At 41.2% G+C, this 16042-nt stretch overlaps 1 protein-coding gene across 3 annotated transcripts in view; it reads right to left on the bottom strand.

Moving 5' to 3' along the window:
* Positions 1-2768, bottom strand: part of STMN2 (stathmin 2) — a 14146-nt gene extending 11378 nt beyond the window's left edge. The window contains exons 1-2 of one of the 3 annotated variants that reach the window (XM_010157541.1): positions 2663-2768; positions 1859-2031 (exon numbers count right to left, since the gene is read on the bottom strand). In XM_010157541.1, coding sequence (XP_010155843.1) covers positions 1859-2031; positions 2663-2744 — 255 coding nt within the window. In that variant the 5' untranslated portion in view covers positions 2745-2768. Of the gene's footprint in view, positions 1-1858; positions 2061-2658 lie in introns of all 3 variants that reach the window. The other 2 variants (XM_010157540.1, XM_010157539.1) reach the window with 2 other exon arrangements.
* Positions 2769-16042: the final 13274 nt, after the last annotated feature.

Here is a 16042-nt window from a genome sequence, read left to right as displayed (position 1 = left end):
TATATATATTCCTTGATATATGTTTTTATATATCGCTTCCTAGCTTTCAGCATTCACCAGGTTACATATTTCTGAGTCAGAGGATGCATCCATATAATAATTTTCTACAAGGCAGTGCTCTATCAATTTTGCTATAATATTTTTGCAATAAATATTATTTTAATAATCTCTAAATTGTCTTGTGATAACAAACACAGCTTGATTAAACATTACATGAAAATGTGATTCCGTCTCTCTGTTCTGAAATTGCTATCTGATGGTTTCTTTGGGTGTTTCTTCCCCTTTGAATTGCATCAAACAGAATATAATTGTTCCTATTCATCTTCTCATTACCATTCATGACTTTGCAGACTTCTATCTTATCTTCCACCTGTTGTCTCTTTCCAAGCTGAGAAGTGGACTACTTAATTTATCTTCTTATGGAAGATTTTCTATTCCTCTGATTGCTTTCTTATCCTCTGCTGCATCATACTCTTTTTCAGGCCAAAAATGGAGGCAACAGTTGAGATGTGGGAGCACAGGGGATTTCAGCAGTGATGTAGTAAAGTTTTTTTCTCTGTTATTTGTTCCTTTCCCAGAAATTTCTGCTGCACTGCTAATGTGGAGGATCTTGTCCATTAAAATAACTCAGTTATATGTTCATTCAAAATGAATATAGTACCAAGGGGAAGAAATGGCAGGTGTCTCTATTGCTATCACTGATTACCACTCTATTGCATAATGAGTTTTTCTTTAGGAAGAAATGAACAGTAATGAAATCAATGAAATGAAATCTCAGGGACATTCAATTTATGTTTCCCACTAAGTATATGCATAATATCAGGCTTCTTAATTGCTGCCATTTCATTCTGTAGCCATATCTTTACTTGAGTATTTGCACTCGGTACAGAGGCATTTCACAGGTTGAGTCTTTGGGGCATATCATCATTTGGGGGTGTGAAAGCTCATACTTCTGGGAGGCTGCTAGTGCAAATGCATATGCCTTTCACATACAGTCACGTCCTTTTACTGAAATGAATGCTTTGAAAGAAATATGTCTTTGAAAGCTCTGACTTAAGAGTAAATGGAGACCTTTGCAACACATCAGTCAGGGTGAAAACTGAGTAAATACTTAATGTGAACTTCCTGCTGCGTGCACCCTGCATTTGTGCTAACCTTTGTGAAGAAGGTGTAACAACCCTTCCAAGCCCTGTGTGACAAACTTATGGATTACGAAGTAGGGTCACAAAGGAAGGAAAGACTTACTCTGTAGATAACCCTACAAGACCAACTTCCAGCACTGTTCATGCTGTCTGTTAGAAATGCCTCTCCTAGCAGCTGTGCTATGCGAGCATCTTCACTCAAGTGTGTGGTAAATGATACACAACGCTCTTTCTTCAGGCCCGACAAGCCTCCATACTGCATAAATAAGACATTTGAGCTGCCTCAGACAGTCTTTGTGAGTAATTTCCATGGGCCCTACCAGATCTGGTGGGCCATGCAGTAGCTGTTTGAATTACACACCCATCTCTCAAAACTGAGACACAGGAAGAATTGCACTGGTTTTCAGCAACTATTAGAGGCGCTCTGAAAGCACGCCTTATACAATGAGCATACATATTTGAACTCTCCTGTCTGAAACCAGCTATATTTTTTGACATAAACTTCTCAAGCATCAAAACCAGTTAGGTTTGTCTGCAAGCTGCTGAAAGAAAATTAACTCATTAGTTCCTTTAAGAATGTTAACAATTTTTGTCTCTGCAGGTGACTGTGAGTCACTGATGGCAATGGAAAACATATCAGTGAACAGGAAACTTGGCTGTTACACTGTACACTTACAGTCAGGGGTAATTACTACCATTTTTTTAAGGAAAGATACCTTTCTCCTCTCCTCTGCAGCCTCCAGCTTTTTCTGGATCTCCTCAAGAGAGAGTTCTTTCTTCTTTGGAGAAGCTAAAGTTCGTGGTGCTTCTGAGACCGGAGATGGTGGCTTTAGGATCAGTTCAAAGGCCTGGCCCGAGGCACGTTTGTTGATTTGTTTAACTTCCATGTCTGCAAAATAAAGTGAGAAATGGTAAGCCCTTCAGTACTTCAGCGGTACTGGGGAGAGAAGCAGCAGAGACTGTGTAGGATCAGAAGTACAGAAAAAAGATTTAGCATCTTTGCCTGGGGCTCTTCAAATGCAATGGCAGATTACAGGCTGAAAACTGTTCTCAGAAGTACATTCCACTTTATCTGTAATAGCTTAATTATACCTTAATCTCATAAAGATAAAACTTTACAGCAGTTTTGGAAGCTTACTGGGGTTCTGTGTCATTTCACACCCCCTGTGAGCAGTGCCCAAGCTGATTAATTTTTTAAGTGAGCTTTCATCTTTTCTTGGTTTTCTTGGGAATTATGTCAGCTGTGAAGAGCTGTAATTCTTAAATGGGTAGTAGGAAAAGTACAGTCCAGTGTGAGAAGGATAGCTTTAAGAGTTTAGTTAGTTGCTATTAGAAACAATATCCAGCATCAAAGGTAATACACAATCAATAGAAGGTAACAGCAAAAACCAGCAAACGAATTGTTAAATCAGCAAAACATCCACTGAGTAACATTCTGGACTGGGATGGTGAACTGAGTCATTCCCCAGCAGTAGCACATTACCTGACCTGCAGGATAATTTCTAGTGAAGGTCACTCACCATCATATTTATAGATGTTCATGTTGCGAGGTTCAGGGTAAAAACAGGAGCAGATCAGAGACAGCATGGACAGCTCCTTCATCTTTTCCTTGTAAGCTGAAATGAGAGACCTTGTTAGCATGCTTCACCTCCCCAGCTTCTCCTTAGCAAATCTCTAGCTGAGGTGACTGGCTGGGGACCAGCAAACCTGCTCCATCACTCACCTGGCAATATTTCTCTAGAATAATTACCTTCAGCTATTTCTCCTGAACACTGAACCTTGAACAAATCACACATGAGATGCCCAGTACTGCAGAGACTGCTTCTGATCTCCTACATGACCTCAGCCTTGGGTGTAATGCAGACAGTCCTCTCTGGTTTATAGAACCATTAATCTGGCTACCAGGAAATGTATTTAGTATTGGAAGAGTGCCATGATTCCACTCTCTCCTGGCAGGTGGAGCGACATGAAGCTCTTACAAATTCTCTGATGTATCCAAATGCAATTGAGAACAGCTCTGAAACACTGCCCATGTGTTGCCATAGGCAGAGGCTAAAGACATTATCTGTTACAAATGAAAATGTCATCCAGATAATTAAAAACAAAACCAGAAATGAGGCTACATTTATCAAATCCTTTGCATCATCTCCTTAATATGTGTAGCTATTTGAAACAAAGCTTTTCCTTTTTCTCTTACTGGCCAAAATACATCATTCCATACTAAGGTCTATTGTACATCAGCTGATGCCATAAATACCCTTGTAATTTACCTTTACAGTGTTACCTTTACTGACTTTGTAATGGCTACAGGCCCCAGTCAGACTGAGGAGGAGTCGAAATCCAAAACACAGCCCCATACTAGCTATTATGAAGAAAATGAACTCCATCTCGGCCAATAACAGCACATCTAGAAATGGTGACACCAATACCTAACCATCTAACAATGTTCTGTGTTCACCCTTTCTAACTGCTGTCATCCGTAAGTAGGAAACCAGATTTGTATCTGGTCTTTGGGCAGGTCAGTGACAGAGTCGAGACAAGGGTCAGCTCTCATGAGGCCTGGGGCAACACCTTAGCTACTGATCACACCATATAAAGTATATATGTTGAGGGAAGGTTGCTTAAAATTCATCTTGGCACACACAAATCTCTGCTACTATCAAAATCATATCTACAGAGGCAGACACACATTTGCTATCAACGTGAAAAGATGGCTTAAAATATAACTGCAGCTGAAAGTATTGTAATTAACAGATTAGACCAAATTAATCCTTGATGTTACTAAAGGAAAATCAGGCAGCTCTTTGATCCTCAAATTGTGATAAATATGAAATTGCCATTCAAGCCTTTCTCATGGATGCTCTTGTGCTTTTTGACGTTTTTTTCTTACTCAGAAATGCCCCTGAGGATGATGAGGGCTTGAGAGCCTTTGGTGCTGCTGAATATAGTAGTATTTGAATGATACATCAGTTCAGGAGTGGATTTCTAGCTATCAGTGGATGATTAATTAAGCTAATAAAGCTTTGCATAGCTGGATCTAGTAATGGAAACTAAATAGAATCATAAAAAGGTTTGGGTTGTAAGGGACCTTAAAGACCATCTAGTTCCAACTCCCCTGCCATGGGCAGGGACACCTTCCACTAGACCAGGTTGCTCAAAGCCTCATCCAGCCTGGCCTTGAACACTTCCAGGGATGGGGCATCCACAGCTTCTCTGGGCAACCTGTTCCAGTGCCTCACCACCCTCTCTGTGAAGAATTTCTTCCTGATATATAATCTCAATCTCCCCTCTTTCATTTTAAACCCATTACCCCTTGTCCTGTGACTACAGACCCTTGTAAAAAGTCCCCCCCAGCTTCCTTGTAGCCCCTTCAGGTACTGGAAGGTGCTATATGGTCTCCCCAGAGCCTTCTCTTCTCCAGGCTGAACAAGCGCAACTCTCTCAGCCTGTCCCCATAGGAGAGGTGCTCCAGCCCTCTAAAGGACATATATCTTTTCAGAAACCATTGGTGAAAGGCAGCATCTCAGGTCAAACATGTACTGAAGACTGCTTTCTGTGAGCTGAGGTTGTCAAGGAAGCTTAGACTTGTCAAGTTTTTTGGTTTGAAACATAAGTACCTACTTGCAAGGAATATCTCAAAAATCCTCTGAAGAGACAAATCACATCCAACTGAAGTTGGTTAATGGAGCAAACATTGTATGTTCATTTAGGCCTCTGTCCAATAATACATTTAACCGCATGCATTATTCTAAACACACAGGTGTCATTGTCCAAACTGTCCTTTGAGGAGGGCTTGCCCAGCTGGCTGCCCACACCCTCAAAATTGCATCCTTTTCATCAAGGAGGTTGTGGAGTGAGAGCACATGAGACCCTGCATGCTGTCTGGGAGGTTGCTGAACATGCAGAGAATGGATGCTGGGTTGTGTGTTAAAGATGTGGCCATTCATGGCACAAGCTGAAAGCTAAATATTCTTGTGCAAGGTCTGCTGAATCCCTTCTACAAAGTATACCTTGAAATACCTTTCTATAAAGAGGCATGCAAAGTAGTGTCCTAGGAATCCTGCCTTTTGGGGCCTTTGTTATTATGTTTTATCTTTGCTTGACATTGAGTATCTTGTTTCCTAACTGCATTTAGAACAATTAGAAAAATGTGTTTGTTCTCACAGCTTGTCATCTGCGAAACGTGGCTGGAGAAAGATAAGAACGTGCTCAGCTCTCTTTTCTTTCATCACAATAGCTGCACTAAAAGCATGCTGGCAAAATGACTGTCCTATTTCATTCTGACCACTGACAGAATTAGGATGACTTTCTATGCTTTACAAGCATTACATTTTCCTTTTTCATGGTATTGATTCAGTCTCCATTTGCCCTAGAAAGTCCTTCAACCACAGTTGGAGCTTGGCTTGAATACTCCGCAAGTTCTGGAGACTGCTGCAACCCTGGTAACCAAATAACAGATGGATGATACAGGAGAGGGTGGAAAAGGAGTCCTACTCTGCCTCAGGCATGCATTAGGAGAGTATGCAATGCATCGTATTCCTGATGTGTTGTCAGGTACTGTTGTTTCCATTGGAGGCAAGGACTGAGGGCCTCAAAGGAACTGAAGACCTACATACCTCCTCAGGTGTCCAACATCATCATTTGTGACTTGTCATCCTTGGCCAGGCAAAGAACAGCTTATCTGGCAGCATTGAGTAGTGGGAGCCCTGCTTTGCACAGCTGTCCTTTCCTTAAACTGCCATACATTAAAACCAAAAAAGAAGCTGTATATGTGGACCAGTGACACCTACATAGGCAGGTGCAGTTAGTGGTCTGATTAGAGTGACTGGCCAGTGTCACACAGGTTGAACAGGGAGATATATCTGTGCAGTCCTAAATCCCAAGGAGTTAGTGTTTTAGCTATGGAAGACTGTTCTCTCTAAATGGAATGTTTTTTCCATTAAAAAAACAGCACACCTATGCCAGAAAACCAACAGTACAGCATTTATGCAATCAGCACAGGACCTCTTGTGTTAACTGAAATAGGCACAAAAATTATCTTACAGTTGAGTTTTTAAAAACCCTTGAAGACAAGCAATGATTGCAACAAAGTTTATTTTCTAAATGTGTTTCAACTGGCTTGCTAATTATATAGCTCCTTGTGCAGTCATGTAGGGTACATATCATTCCATTAACTGTGCAAGTTAAATGAAGGAAAGTAAATGATAGTAATTGTAATACTGCAAAAGCTTTGATAGGGAAATTGCTAGGAAGGAACAACGTTGACAAAAGATGACAACAGAATCTTCTCAGTTATATGCAGCAAAATTTTAATGTTTAGATGCATTAAATGCTTCAAAGTTGGGCAAGAGCAGAACAGCGATTTTTTGCTAAAACCAGAAGGGATTTCAGCTTTAGGAAATCTTGGAGTTTTGCTGTGAATATCCTAGTATTCACAAGTCTTCTTAATTTATGAAGCTGTGTGATTATTTCAGAACCTCATCTATTTTTTTAAAAAATAAATCCATCACATTCAGAGATGAAAAGAAAGCCTTGGAAATATTATCTAATGCCCTTAAAAGCTTTGACAGCTTCACAGAAGAAACTCAGGTAAATTTGAAACTCAAGATTGCATGATTTTTTTTCTGAATGAGTACCAAGTGCACCTTAGCATCACTGTTTTAAGCTAATATCACCATTTTCTCAAACTTCTGTCATTATTCTGTTACCAGTCCTGCAGCTCACTTGCCCACTGAGCGAAGCTAGTAAGGAAGAGTGCTATGGTTGCTATTAGAACTCAGCAACCACTTATTTGTTGCTGGGAGAAATAGGAAGATTAGGGAAAACATTGGTAAAATCATCCTGTCTGTTCTCATCTGTTATCCAATAGCTATAAGGAATTTTTTACAGTTTACACTGTAAAATTAAAATCTCTCCTGACTGACAGGCCATGGGCAATTTGGGTCACATTTTGTTCCTTGGCAAAGCACAGCTAGGACAGATTGCTGTGTCACAGCAGAGACCATTAGTCATAAGCAAGACTATTTTTAACACATGAAAGCAGAGAGATAAGCGTAAATGTTACTTATAATTAAAATCTGATGAAGGCAAATCTGTTGATTCCTTTTGCCTTACTGAATCCAGTCTGCATTTAACAAAGTGTTACTGATTTTTGACACTTCAAGACCCAGTAGCCAACTAGTTCTTCTGGTTTTGCACACAGGGAAGGAAACACAAACTGGCATGTTCCCCATGGCCAAAATGTGCAACACATAAGACGGCTCAGCCCCATGTTTGTTTGACAGGTATCTGTGAGACAGTCAGCTTTCTGAGACAGCTGAAATCCTGCTTGTTTTCTGTTTTGGGAGGGACTGAAGGTCTAAGATGTAAGATTAAGTGAATCATGAAATGCAAGGTACAGAAGACCCACCACAGCCATCCTTTAGAACCGTTTCAAGGGGATGTTAATGACAAAGCAGTTGGTTACAAACTTCACTTTGTTAATGCTCCCTGTGAAGTGCTAGCATTTTTGCTTTGTGAAGACAATGCTTTAAAGTCACGCAAAGCCGTGTCATTTTGTGAACACCAACAGGCACACTCTGTTAGCCAGTGGCTTCTTTGTATGACTCTGGGATTCACTTTAAGTAATGGTGGCCATTTAATATTTAAGACAGCTAGTTTGAGGCAGTCATGGAAGATTTCTTTCTAGTCAATGGAGTGATAAGCACCACCACAGAGTGATTGGTCACAATCTAAGAGAGACGTCTAAGATAAGAGAATTAGGTTGTCTTAAGACCAATGAATCTCCCTCCGTTGTCAAAAAAGCTAAAGGTTTATAGGCTTAATGAGTCACCAGTGATGAAGGGAATGAAAGCAAAAGCCCCTGCAGTGAATACATCTCATCCATCCTTTACCATGAGTGACATGAGATGCCATGAGTGACATCTCATTTTGGTGGTTAACACAGGTGGAGCTTATTTTGTGACTGTCTCCCTGAGTGCAAAACACTGCTCAACAGAGTATTTGGTGTGAGGCCATCTTGCAACTTCACATGCACGTGTACTCGCCCAGTTTCCTCAACAAAAATTAGATTGCTTCAAATTGTACTAATGGCTCATGGGCTCAAAGCCATGGCACGTGAGATGAGCTGGACAAAACTGACTCTTTAATGCCCTATAGCGTTCACGTTTCACTGGTGGGAAGAGTGGCATAGGGCCTTCACTCACTTGGGGCTGTTCTTTGGTGTCCAAGTCTTTAAAATTGCAGTGCAGTTTAGTATAGAGATGAGTAGAGAGTTTCGGTCATGTCCCCTGACCCTAATTGTTGTGATATTTCTGTATCTAGGCCATAAAATAAGTAGGTACTACGAAAAGGAAACAAGAAACAGAAAATAAGGAAAAGAAATTGTGCATTACTGAACTGCCTCTGTCAACAGTGACACTAGTGTTTCCTACCATAGGACCAGAAAATGAGAAGGAAAGACTTGGACAGACCTAATCTGCCTTTATGGCAACTAAGAGTTTTAAAAAGTAGTTTCAGACATTAATTTCTGTAACCCTCATGACTGTTGTGAGGTCACTAAAGCTACCTAATTTTCTGCAAAAGTATTAGCCATTTTATTCTCTCTAACAAGAGATACCTTCAACAAACACCTTTGAAATGGCTTGGGATGAAATCCAGCATTAGTGTCATTGATAAAAGCACAGGGTGGCAGTGAAATCAGTGAGCACTGTAGCATCAGCTTTTCAAAACACACAAAAAGATGCAAGCAACAGATCTGACCCTTCAGCAGTGTCAAAGTGCACCACTGAACCCTGTCCTCAAGCGCAAGACCTTGTACGCCACTTTACAGCATAGTTCAGGTGACAGCACTGGAGCTGGCTGAAAAGTCCATCCCAAGGAATACACAAGCATCTGTTTGCTTATGCAAAGACTGCCCAATAATGATTTTCTTGTGTATTCGTTGTGTAGATGCAAACACATGGCAAACATGCAGATTGGAGGGTGACACAAGTCTGACTGAAAATTATCCCTAACTTTACAGGTTAATCACTGATCATTACTATGGATTTTTGGACTAAAATGGACTACTGATGCTATGTCTATGATTTTACTTAATGTGTGTGATTGGATTCAAATGCCTTTGTGAACTTTATTTTCTGATGTCAGAATACTAAGATGTGAAGTTACAATTTTTGTTGTATTTTAATTTATGTAAATCTCACTGCTGAAGCAATGAGAAAATTTATTTACTGAATCTTGACTGTTATGGTCATCTGTGACACAAGTTAATAGATTTTGTCAGGCTCATGCAACCACATTGTCAAAATAAGATTTTAATGGAAGTTTTTTTTTTTGAATTTGGAAAAAAAAAAGAATCTTGTCACGGTTACTTGAAACAAAAAGTGATGCAGATGCTTTGCCATAGTCAGTATTAGAAACTCTTGGGCCAGATTGCACTGCCTGTTTACAGAAATGTAAGCACACACATTTCCTTCCAGTGTGGAAAGAACACAAGGCATGTGCCTCTCCAGAGCCTGCCAGTATACTCAGAGCTCTGATAGCCTCACAACGTGGCATGCTCGTGGAAACATGGGAAGAACAGAAGTAAGCCAGACAAGAAAGCTATGGGTAAGCTTATCCTCCTTCTCCAGCTCTACAGAAATTAGTTCGTAGAAGGGCCAGGGCGAGAGAGTGCACTCCATTGTAAGCCAACCCTTTGGAGAGACAGTGCATCACATCAGCATGAGGAAGCTTGTGGTAGTTCAGTTCCAGCAGTTCTCCAGGACTGAGGGGACAGCAATGGAGCCCAATGCCAATACAGAGGTCTGTGGCTCTCCTGAAATCCATTTAAACTTCAAGGAACGTCAGCCTCAGTGAAAACAAAAATTCCAGAGGGTTTTTTTTTGTTTGGTTGTTTTTTTGTTTGGTTTGGTTTCATTTGTGGTGGGATTTTTTTTTTTTGTTTGTTTGGGGTTTTTTTTTGTGTGTGTGTGTTTTTATTTTTTTTTCCCCAGGGGAGAAAATCTCCTTCTTTAAGGTCTGCCCTGTCTTTGCAATTTTTTTCAAGGCATGCCCCACCTAGCTACCTTCACATCCCATCTCCCTTCTCCCAGTTTTCTTCACATAGAGCTTTTTAAGTAGGAAAGGTTGTGAGATACTAACACAGACTTTGAAGACAATGGGGAGGATGTACAGTGAGGAATTAACTCAAAGGCTACAGTACTCTCAGACAGCTTTACTTCCTGCTCATTAACTGAAAACAACTGTTCAATTTTTTGCAGTGGGAAGTTCTACTTGTGTTTTTCAGATGCTTTGGCAGGATGCTGATGTTTAACATGCTGAACTTGTGCCCACCTCCATAGAAAGCCATCACAGCCACAGATAGTTCCTTATACACTATTATCACCTAAGTGTGAAAGTCATGTACACATCAATGGTTTGCAAGTGTTTAAGGCAGCTCCATCCGGTAACCATTCCGCTATCTGCTGTCTCCTGTACTCTGTGGAAGCACAAAAGACTGTGAAAATTCAGCTATGGTAACACATAAATCGATGAGATTTTCCTGATTGTGAACTGGATGGAAAAGCAAAAAGGGAATAGGCTGTAGCAGCTGTACCAGGAGGCAGTAACTCTCCTTACCTGGCTCACCTTACCTGCTTGAGAAGTGTTGCTAGTTTTGGTACATACCTGCACAGTGGGAAAATAGTCTCTTTTGATCGGTATTGTAGCAAGCTTGGCTCTGTCCAGTCTTACCGAAAAATCCTCAGTTTTAGTTTTAGTTTAGGACTACTGATAGAGTAGTAGTAATGAGTCTGCACATTATCATTCTGGGTCTGATCCCATCATTAATTTTCCCATTCTCAAGAAAAATCCCTATCCCCTGAACTATCAGTCTGAGTCTTATATGAATGATTTAAGGATCAGAACCTTAAGCCCTGGAATTTCTGAATGGGCAGATTTGCTTTCCATGGTTTAATGCTCACCATGTGTAACAAATCCCCTTCACAATGCATGCCTGAAGGGTTATAACATACTTTCGCCAGCACACAAAGCTGCTAAACTCTCACTTTTGATAACAGTTACATATAAAATGGCTTAATAAGCCACATATTTCACTCCCAAATTTCCACTAAATGACACTGAAGATCCACCCTGGTAAGCAGCACTGAACCTCAGTCTCCACATAGGCTAAAAAGAGAGTTTTCAGGAATGATAATGTTCATGTGTGAAGGCTGGGTGGGGAAGCAGGAGGCTTCTCAGAGTCTTCAACACACCCATGTTGTACACAGGTTATCTTGTCTCAGCATTTCTGACACTGGGGCTATCACCTCTACTACTCTGCTTTACAGCAGCCTAGTGGAGTTCACTTCAGGACTTCCCTGCAGCAGGACAACCCCTAGGCATAGGATCCTTCCCTCAAAGTGGCTACATAGTGCTTACGAGCCCCTGAGCCATGCTGTTTCCTGAGGGCAAAGCTTTGGTGCTTGGCTTGGTCCTGGGTCCTCGCTGGTGGCTGAAGCAGCAGGGAAGGATGTGCAAAGGTGGTGGTACTCCTACCGTGTCCTTCGTGCCCCTGTACTGGGCACCGGTGAGGCCGCACCTCGAATCCTGTGTTCAGTGTTGGGCCCCTCACTGCAAGAAAGACACTGAGGTGCTGGAGTGTGTCCAGAGAAGGGCATCGGAGCTGAGGAAGGGACTGGCGCATGAGGAGCGGCTGAGGGAACTGGGGTTGTTTAGCCTGGAGGAGGCTGAGGGGAGACCTTATCGCTCTCTACAGCTACCTGAAAAGAGGGTGTGGAGAAGTGGGGATTGGTCTCTCCGCCCAAGTGACAAGTGATAGAACAAGAGGAACTCGCCTCAAGTTCTGCCAGGGGAGGTTTAGATTGGGTATTAGGAAAAATTTCTTCACAGGAAGGGTTTTTAGGAATTGGAACGGGCTGCCCAGGGAAGTGGTGGAGTCACCATCATGGAGGTATTTAAGAGATGAGCTGATGTAATGCTCAGGGACATGGTTTAGGGTAGACTTGCTGGGTTGACAGTTGGACTCAATGATCTTAAAGATCTTTTGCAACCAGAACAACTCTTTGATTCTAACAGAGAAAAAGTGAGGCGTGGGGTGGACTGAGTTACAGCCTGGAAGGACAGAAGCTGCAGAGGCTGCAGGAACCTGCTTTCCCCCTGACATGCAGATATCAGTCATCACAACAGCAGTGTTGCTCGAGCTGTCTGCTTGTTGGTGACCCCGGCACTGGGTGGGAAATGCAATTTTGAGTCCTTGTGCTGAGCACACTGTTTTGCCCTGGAGCACCCTGCAGTCAGGGACTAGGCTATCGGAGATGGCTGCTGTCTCCCAGTGCGCTCTTAGGTCACCTCGTTACCGTACTGCAGGAGCACGTGGAGGCCCAGCTGAGATCTGCACTACTTTCTGAACAAAGATGTCGGATGTGAACACCCTGTGCCAAAGGGCTTACAGTGTGAGAAAGACAGGCAAGGGATGACGAAGGTGGGAAATATGACCCAGAGGTGGAAAAAACTGCCTCAGGTCACAGACCTGCTCTGCAGGAAAGCTTCCTGGGGAACACAGGTCTCCTGATTTCTGGATGAGTGACACCTCCACAGGCACAGGCTGTCTCTAAGAGAGTGCTGCAGACGATACGGGTGCTGGGTGGTGAAACAGCCCCTCGAGTGGGGATGCAAATCAAGTATGATGAAACAGAACAGCAACCGTCTAGTGACACAGCCTGCTATGATCAAACAGCATCTTCCCCAGGTACGAATCGTGCCATGGGTTCTGTTATAGCACAGTAAGACTGGGTTACTGGAGCAGGGTCTGACAGAGCTGGCTGCCAGCATTTCTTTTATTTTTCAGAATCTTGCTCTCAGCCATGTGTGTTTGGTGGCTTTTATTTAACACTTGCTAATGATCTCTCCAGGGGCTTCAACTGACTTAATTTAGCACCACCCTGATCCCTCTATGTAAGCTCAACGAACTCTTCTTGGTCTTGCATCACCTGAACATGCATCGCCCACTGATGTCAGATGTCATTTTATTCCATGGCGGCTGTGTAATATCATGCCTAGAGAGTAATAACATAATCCTGGCCCATTGTCAGTATTCACCATCGAAGTAAGTGTTCTGCTGCTTTTTCCTTTCTTCTGGACACAGTAAATCCTTTCTGGACTTGTTGTGATATTATTTCAATTATGTTATGAAATTCCTCCAATCTTTGGCCTTAGATTACAGTCAAATTTTTTTAAGGGCTCCCCAACAGAGCAAGTTTTAGGATTTACCCACATGTTCTGAAAGCAAGCCATTGATAGAGCAGCAAGCAAAGGAGCGGCCCAAAATGCTTCAGCAAAGCAGACAATTAAGAAAGAATGGATAAAAAATCCAATTTTTTCCTGTTTTCATCATTTAGGGAGTCTCAGCTGCTGCGGAGTACCTCAGTCAAGGGAACAGAGCTGCACTTCTACCAGTTTCCATTAACAGAGAGTCTGATCCTTGCCATTTTTCTGGGATCAGATGTGGTTTTAACGGAACTGTGTCAGATATAAAATGTGACTTTTTTTAATAACTCATATAGGTGTTGTAACCACAACCCTCATTAACACATATCCTGTGCCATTCCAAATTGCAGTATATTTGATGTCTTCCAATATTTTTAAAACTGTGCTTTGAACTGAAGAAAGCCAAAATATTAGTTAGTTGTAACTTAAGGCTCAGAAAATGATAAGCAAATTCAATTGCAAAGTGCATTTTTTTGTGTGCCTTGGGCCAAGAAATTACTGAGCACAATCAGCTAAGTAGAAATTTGTGTTTATATTATATGGAATAAATGCAATTATAATTTGCAGTAGGGTTGGACTCTTGATCTTTATGTTCCAGTAATTAAATGTATTCCTTGCTTGCTGAGTCATTTCACTGACTGCAGAACCTATTTAAATTATTTTCACACCATAATTATCAGGAGAATCCATTTTAGAGACGATATATTGCTGTGAGGGCTGTGGAAGGTAGCCCTTGAACTAGTCATTTCACATGGCCTATAAAACCCATTTTAGAGTGTCTGAATAGTAATCACATAGAAGCATTCATTATTTAGTTTTTTTTACACAAGTTTATTGGTTGATTTTGTGCAATCCGCACGTATTTAATGTACATAACCCAAAGCCAAATATGTGTAACTGCATCTTTATGCTACACAATCACTCTTAACTGGCTGCCATGACTACTGACTGAATGTCAAAATGCAAAAGACAATGAAAGGAGACAGTCTGAAAAATCCAATTTTCTTCTAGGTTATGAATGGAATTTTAATTTTGTGGGATATTTCAAAATAAGGTTGTCTCATCAGTTTGAATAAAGGCATTAGTTTGCTTTCTGTACGCAATTGTAAATGACATATGTAAGTAGCTTGCTTAAAAATGAAGGGTTCCTTTCCTTGCTGTAGTACAAACAATGGCATACACATTATAATTGCATTAATTAACAATAGTATTTTAAATTTGAATGCCAGAACAAAATAAGCTCTTAGTAAATGACTTTTAAATTTCTGTATAATACTGATATTTGAGTTTGCCTGCCAAAGTAACTTGTATTCATGGAGGATTTTCCTTTAAACCCAAGAAGGTGTGATAATGGAAACTGTTGCAGATGCCCTGAATAATCTGGTTTATACTCTGGTGCTTTATATCTTTTTTTTTGTAACAAAGACCATAGAAATCTAAATGCTTTTATACAAATTTAAAAGCCTACTCAATGTGGTGTATGTGGGAGCAAGAGGCTGTATTTATTTAATTACAAGATATTCCAAGAGAAATTTAGTCCCTAATTTAAGAACATCTCCCCAGGTAGGAAGCCTATCAAGGGTGTGTTTTTCCTTGGAGAGACCCTTTCATTCAAAAACAATATCTTTAGGTTTTGAAGGACTTTGAAAGCACTGTACAGCAGAAGTAAAAATGGCAGCAACATCCTGATCAACCATGTTGATAAAAAGCAGATTCTGTAAAACTTATTTTTTCATTTGGTGTTATCTCCTAGTAAGTAGGTGGCAGAAAGACTAGGAAAAGTATCTCTTGGCAGGTTCACACATCTGGAAACGTGGGCTACTTCTAGACATTTCAGTGTTCAACATGTTCACCGTGAACATCTATTTTCACAGCATTTAAAGATGTAAGATAATTTTCTACTGGTCTTCTACAGAGCCCTAAAGAGAGCACAAATGCCCAAGTGAGATTTCAGATGCATGTGGCTACATAAACCCATAACTCTCAGTGCTGAAAGATGAAGTCTAAGCACAAAAATAGGAATGGATACTGGGACAGTGACTTTTTTAATGAATAAATTCACAGAAATAAATTCAGCATATGTAGATTGGCTCTGAAAGTCTCCAAAGGAAGAGGGAGGTGTTTCGCTATTACTTCCACCTTTCTTTTAAAGGGGTCAGATTGGGAAATGGAGAGAGAAGGAAGTCCAGAAGCAGAGGTGTGTGTGAATCAACTGGAGGGGAGGTTGGGTTCACCAGTGGTTTAGGGTATTTGATGCTGTGGAGCTGCACCTGAGGTACTGCATCCAGTTCTGCTCCACCCCACCCCCCCAGCCTCAATTTAAGAAGGAATGGAGGAGAGGATGAAGATCCAGTGAAGGGCTACCAGGAAGGTGAAGCCAGGATGTGGCCTGTGAAGGGTGGTGGAGAGGGCCAGCTTTGTTCAGCTGGGCAAAGAGGTGGCTGAGAATATAAATAAAGAGAATTATTGTCACTATTTTTTTTTTAATTTTGGTTTTGCTTCACTGGGAAGATTTTGTATAGCTTGCAGAATCTAAATGATCATTGCACTCTTTGAACTGTTGCAAATAAAATACCGGTCTGGTCATCAGTGAGTATTAGCTTATGTGGCACAACAAATCTGGGGTCTCT

This window comes from Eurypyga helias, unplaced genomic scaffold (genome assembly GCF_000690775.1).
Source record: "Eurypyga helias isolate BGI_N326 unplaced genomic scaffold, ASM69077v1 scaffold16138, whole genome shotgun sequence".
In the NCBI taxonomy this organism is placed as follows: domain Eukaryota; kingdom Metazoa; phylum Chordata; class Aves; order Eurypygiformes; family Eurypygidae; genus Eurypyga; species Eurypyga helias.
This window is presented reverse-complemented; position numbering and strand designations above follow the sequence as displayed.